The sequence below is a fragment of the Sapajus apella genome, unplaced genomic scaffold, assembly GCF_009761245.1.
Source record: "Sapajus apella isolate SASKATOON/1434 unplaced genomic scaffold, GSC_monkey_1.0 scaffold71, whole genome shotgun sequence".
NCBI classification, from domain to species: domain Eukaryota; kingdom Metazoa; phylum Chordata; class Mammalia; order Primates; family Cebidae; genus Sapajus; species Sapajus apella.
Window position 1 is genome coordinate 8,157,584 of NW_022437011.1, and position 5,796 is coordinate 8,163,379.

At 46.8% G+C, this 5,796-nt stretch overlaps 1 protein-coding gene across 6 annotated transcripts in view; it reads right to left on the reverse strand.

The window, feature by feature from the left end:
- Positions 1-5,796, reverse strand: part of CDC25C (cell division cycle 25C) — a 49,248-nt gene that overhangs the window by 31,881 nt on the left and 11,571 nt on the right. For 5 of the 6 annotated variants that reach the window (XM_032250395.1, XM_032250394.1, XM_032250389.1 and 2 more), the window contains one exon: positions 4,962-5,117. The exons of the other annotated variant lie outside the window; for it this stretch is intronic. In XM_032250395.1, coding sequence (XP_032106286.1) covers positions 4,962-5,117 — 156 coding nt within the window. The remainder of the gene's footprint in view (positions 1-4,961; positions 5,118-5,796) is intronic. 6 annotated transcript variants of the gene reach the window in all.

Consider the following 5,796-nt stretch of genomic DNA (forward strand, 5'->3'; position numbering starts at 1 on the left):
TTTTGAGACGGAGTTTCACTCATGTTACCCAGGCTGGTGTGCAATGGTGCGATCTCGGCTCACCGCAACCTCCGCCTCCTGGGTTCAGGCAATTCTCCTGCCTCAGCCTCCTGAGTAGCTGGGATTACAGGCACGCACCACCATGCCCAGCTAATTTTTTTTGTATTTTTAGTAGAGACGGGGTTTCACCATGTTGACCAGGATGGTCTCGATCTCTTGACCTCGTGATCCACCCGCCTCGGCCTCCCAAAGTGCTGGGATTACAGGCTTGAGCCACCGCGCCCGGCCTTAGTTATTATTGTTAATCCCTTACTATGCCTAAGTAAAAAACTCCATCGCAGGAATATATGCATAGGAAAAGCACAGTATATATAGGGTTCAGTACTGTCTGCAATTTTAGGCATCCACTGGGGGTCTCAGAATGCATTCCCTGCAGATAATGGGTTACAACTGTATTATAAACTGTTCTTTAGGGTTTTTTTTTTCTATTTTATTGAGGTATAAATGACAAAATTTATATATACTAAAGGAGTGCAATGTAATGATTTATGTATATATTATGTAAAGATTACCACAATGAACTTAATTAACATATCCTTCATCACACAGTTACCCTTTGTGTGTATGTGATGAAGACACGAACTGCTTTTAATATTTTATTCACGACAAGCCTATTGAGGAGGTAGTTTTTAATTATTATGCTCTCCATTTTATAAATTAAAAACTGAGATCAAGTGGTTATCTTGTGAACAGTCATAACACCAAGTAAATAAAAGAATGAGGCTGGATATGGTGGCTCACACTTGTAATTCCAGTACTTTGAGAGGCCAAGGTAATAGCAGCTGCAGCTCCAGAGGGCTTGCTGCCATCATCATGCCGGTTGCAGCAGAAAGGCATGGATAAGGCTGCATGATGCGTGGAGCTAGCAGGAGCCCTGCCCCTTCTGAGTTGGGGCAGGAGCTCCCCTGGTGCTGCTGGAAACCTGGGCCTCCTGCTCCATGGAGCAGGCAGAAGCCCTGCCCTCCAAGGTGGTGTTGCAGCCACCCAAGTTGTAGCTGCAGATCTGAGCCTCCCTGTGCTCTTGGCAGGGACCAGGAGCAGGCAGGATCACTGCCCTCCTGAGTGCAGCTGCAGCCGCCCTCCCAGGTGCAGGACCTAAGTGTCTCTGCAGCCTGTACCAATGGGGGCCTGGGAAGGCCTGCCCCTTCCCACTTCTCTCTGCTCCCAACACCCGCTCCAATCTCGGAGTGGGGTTAGGGCAAGCCCAGGTGCTGTCACAGTCTTGGGGGTTGTGCACACGATTGGGGGAGCACCCTGCAGCCTCTGCCCCCTCCAGAATTTGGGTACAGAGAAGCATTAAGAGGGGAGGCCAAGCAGAGACAGAGAGCCCAGTGCTGGCCTGCAGGTGCACCTTGGTGTGAGCAGCCTGGGGCCATGGACTGCTGAGAGAGGCAGACAGGCTTCTGGGTGGAAAGGAGGTTCCCATAAGGCCCCATCTTCAGGTCAGGAAGGGCTTAAAGGCTAGGGGCTGGACTGCCAGTCCCGCCCACCAGATGGGGATTTGTGTGCCTTTTCCAGCAGTCCATGAACCAATCAGGGAGCACTTTCTTCACTCTGAGGTCCATAAAAGCCTCAGGCTCAGCCAGAGCAGGGCAGAAGACAGAGAGAAGATCACACAACCAGAGAGGAAAGAGGAGCTATGCTGACTGGTGAGAGCTAGGAAGTCAACGGGGACCTGCCTGCAGAGAGAAGCCACCTACTCCAGGACCTCCTCTTTGCTGAGAGCTGAATACTGGATAAGACAAACTGCCTGCAGAGAGGAGCTGCCCCCTTCTGGTCTCCTCTGAGCTGTTCTAACACTCAATAAAGCTCTTCGTCTTGCTCACCCTCCACTTGTCTGTGTAACTCAATGCAGGACAAGAACTCAGGCAAAGGCACTACTGACCACAGAGGTTTCTGGCCAGAAAAGCGACACCCTAAAGATCCCACAACAAAGGCAAGAGGACTGCTGGAGCCCAGGAGTTCTAAACCAGCTTAGGCAACACAGCAAGATCTCATCTCTACAAGTGAGCCAAGATTACGCCACTGCACTCCAGCCTGGACGACAGAGAGAGATTTCGTCTCCAAAAAAAAAAGTTTTTTTTTAATTAGCTGGGCATGGTGGTATGAATCTGCAGTCCTTACGACTCAGGAAACTGAAGTGGGAGGATTGCTTGAGCCGGGGAGTTCACCACTGCACTTCAGTCTGGGCGACAGAGCAGAGCAAAAACCTTTCTACTAAACAAATAAATGTTAAAAATAAGGCTGAGCACAGTGGTTTATGCCTGTAATCCCAGCACTTTGGGAGGCCAAGGTGGGCGGATCACCTGAGGTTAGGAGTTCAAGACCAGCCTGATCAACATGGATAAACCCCGTCTTGGCCGGGCGCGGTGGCTCAAGCCTGTAATCCCAGCACTTTGGGAGGCTGAGGCGGGTGGATCACGAGGTCAAGAGATCGAGACCATCCTGGTCAATATGGTGAAACCCCGTCTCTATTAAAACTACAAAAAATTAGCTGGGCATGGTGACGCGTGCCTGTAGTCCCAGCTACTCAGGAGGCTGAGGCAGGAGAATTGCCTGAACCCAGGAGGCGGAGGTTGCGGTGAGCCGAGATCGCGCCATTGCACTCCAGCCTGGGTAACAAGAGCGAAACTCCGTCTCCAAGAAAAAAAAAAAAAACCCCGTCTCTACTAAAAATACAAAATTAGCTGGGCATGGTGGCACATGCCTGTAATCCCAGCTACTCAGGAGGCTGAGGCAGGAGAATTGCTTGATCCTGGGAGGCAGAGGTTGCAGTCAGCTGAGATCATGCCATTGCACTCCAGCCTAGGCAACAAGAGTGAAACTCTGTCTCAAAAAAATAAAAATAAATGAAAGCATTAGGACTAGAATGCAACTGTCCTAACTCCACTATACCACACTGGTCTTGTGAAATGAATAAATTTTAAAGACAAACTCATAGCCCTGCTTGTTTCAAAGAAACAAAGTTGATTTAGAAATGCTAAGTGCAGGCCAGGCGCAGTGGCTCACACCTGTAATCCCAGCACTTTGGGAGGCCAAGGCAGACAGATCACGAGGTCAGGAGTTCGAGACCAGCCTGGCCAATATGGTGAAACCCCATAACGACTAAAAATACAAAAATTAGCCAGGCATGGTAGCATGCACCTATAGTCCCAGCTACTTGGGAGGCTGAGGCAAAAGAATCACTTGAACCCAGGAGGCAGAGGTTGCAGTCAGCTGAGATCGTGCCACAGCACTCCGGCCTGGGCGACAGAGTGAGATTTTGTTTCAATTGAAAAAAAAAAAAAGCTAAATGCAGGCCAGTCATGATAGCTCACACCTGTAATCCCAGCACTTTGGGAGGCCAAGGTGTGTGAATCATTTGAGCCCAGGAGTTTGAGATTAGCCTGAGCAACATGGTGAACCCGTCTATACAAAAAATTAGCCAAGTATGGTGGCATGTGCCTCAGCTACTCAAAGGCTGAGGTGTGAAGACTGCCTGAGCCTTGGAGATCGAGGCTGCAGTGAGCTATGATCACACCACTGTACCCCAGCCTGGGCTACAAAGCAAGACCCTATTTAAAAAAAAAAAAAAAAAAAACTAAATGCCTCAGACACTATCTTTGGCATATCAGTATATAGCCTATAACCCACAGCCTTCAAGTATATCTCTCAGTGATATGGGAAAGACAAAAGGAAACAGAAGTCTATATTATAAAATACCTAAAAAGTCACATTAGGTATATTCTATATGTTACTATTATCCTGGAGGCATCACTTACACTAGATTACTTTGTTGCTAATCCACTCAAACTACTGACAGGAACCTATTCACCAGGAGTAAGAAGATTCCTGTAGTGACCTGATAACCTATCAGTCAGATAGCCCTACAGTCTAAAGATAGGTCAGGCCAGGCGTGGTGGCTCATGCCTGTAATCTCAGCACTTTGGGAGGCCGGGGCAGGTGGATCACTTGAGGTCAGGAGTTCGAGACCAGCCTGGCCAACATGGCGAAACCCTATCTCTACTAAAATTACAAAAAATTAGCCAGGCATGGTGGTATGCGCCTGTGATCCCAGGTACTTGGGAGGCTGAGGCAGGAGAATCACATAAACCTAAGAGATGGAGGTTGCAGTGAGCCAAGATCACAACACTGTACTCTAGCCTGGGTGACACAGTGAGACTCCATCTCAAATAAATAAATAAGTAAATAAATAAATAAATAAAGGTTATCACATCTTGTTGATCTCTGTAGCCCTAGCATTTAGTAGAGTGGCTGCTACATATTAGGCATAAAATATTGTTTATTTAGGCCAGGTGTGGTGGCTCACGCCTGTAATCCTAGCACTTTGGGAGGCCAAGGTGGGTGGATCACCTAAGGTCCAGAGTTCAAGACCAGCCTGGCCATCGTGGTGAAACCCCGTCTAAAAAAAAAAAAAAAATTTTTTTTATTTAAGAATGAATTGTTGGCTGGGTACAGTGACTCATGCCTGTAATCCCAGCACTTTGGGATGCTGAGGCAGGTGGATTACCTGAGGTCCAGAGTTCAATACTAGCCTGGCCAACATGGGGAAACCCTGTCTCTAAAATATAAAAAATTACCCGGGCGTGCATGCCTATAATCCCAGCTACTCGGGAGGCTGAGGCAGGAGAATTGCTTGAACCTGGGAGGCGGAGGTTGCAGTGAGCCAATATGGCACCACTACACTCTAGCCTGGGCAACAGAGCAAGACTCCATGTCAAAAAACAAAGAATGAATTGTTAAACTAAATTTGGCCTGAGGATGCCTTTGTACTTGAGTCTTTACATACCAAGTTGCAACCTAACTTAGTCCTTAAACTAACTGAAAGCCTAATTTAGAAATATACTTTTGTATTAAAAAGGAATATGAAGAATGCAAAGATACTATTACAGGAACTTTACCTTGGCTTCTTGACCTTCCAGGGAAAACTCCATTAATTCATCTGAAATCTCTTCTGCCTGGCCTTCTCCTAGTTTTGGATTTTTATCCAATTTTGGAACAGCAGTAATAGGACTGCCCAGATATTTCATTTCACTGTCCGCCAAGTTTCCATTGTCCTATCAAGGATATTGACCACATTAAAAACTACTCGAAATATATAAAATCCTAAATGTAAGAGCTAAAACTATAAAACTCTTAGAAGAAAACATAAGGGAAAAATTTCATTACATTGGATAGGGATAATGACACCAAAAGCACAGGAAACAGAGCCACTCGTGGTGGCTCACACTTGTAATCCCAGCATTTTGGGAGGCTAAGTCAGGCAGATCACCTGAGGTTGGAAGTTTGGGACCAGCCTGACCAGCATGGAGACACCCCATCTCTACTAAAAATAAAATATTAGCTGGGTATGGTGGCTCATGCCTATAATCCCAGCTATTTGGGAGGCTGAGGCAGAATTGCTTGAACCGGGAGGGGGCGGAGGTTGCAGTGAGCCAAGATCGCGCCATTGCACACCAGACTAGGCAACAAGAGAGAAACTCTGCCTCAAAAAAAAAAAAGCACAGGAAACAAAAGAAAAAAAATAAACAAATTGGTCTTCATTGAAATGAAAAACTTTGTGCATCAAAGAACACCATTAAGAGAATGAAAAGGCAACCCACAGAATGGGAGAAAACATTTGCAAGTCATATATTTGATGATTTGATGAGGGATTAATATCAGAATATATAAAGAACTCCTGGCCGGGCGCGGTGGCTCAAGCCTGTAATCCCAGCACTTTGGGAGGCCGAGGCT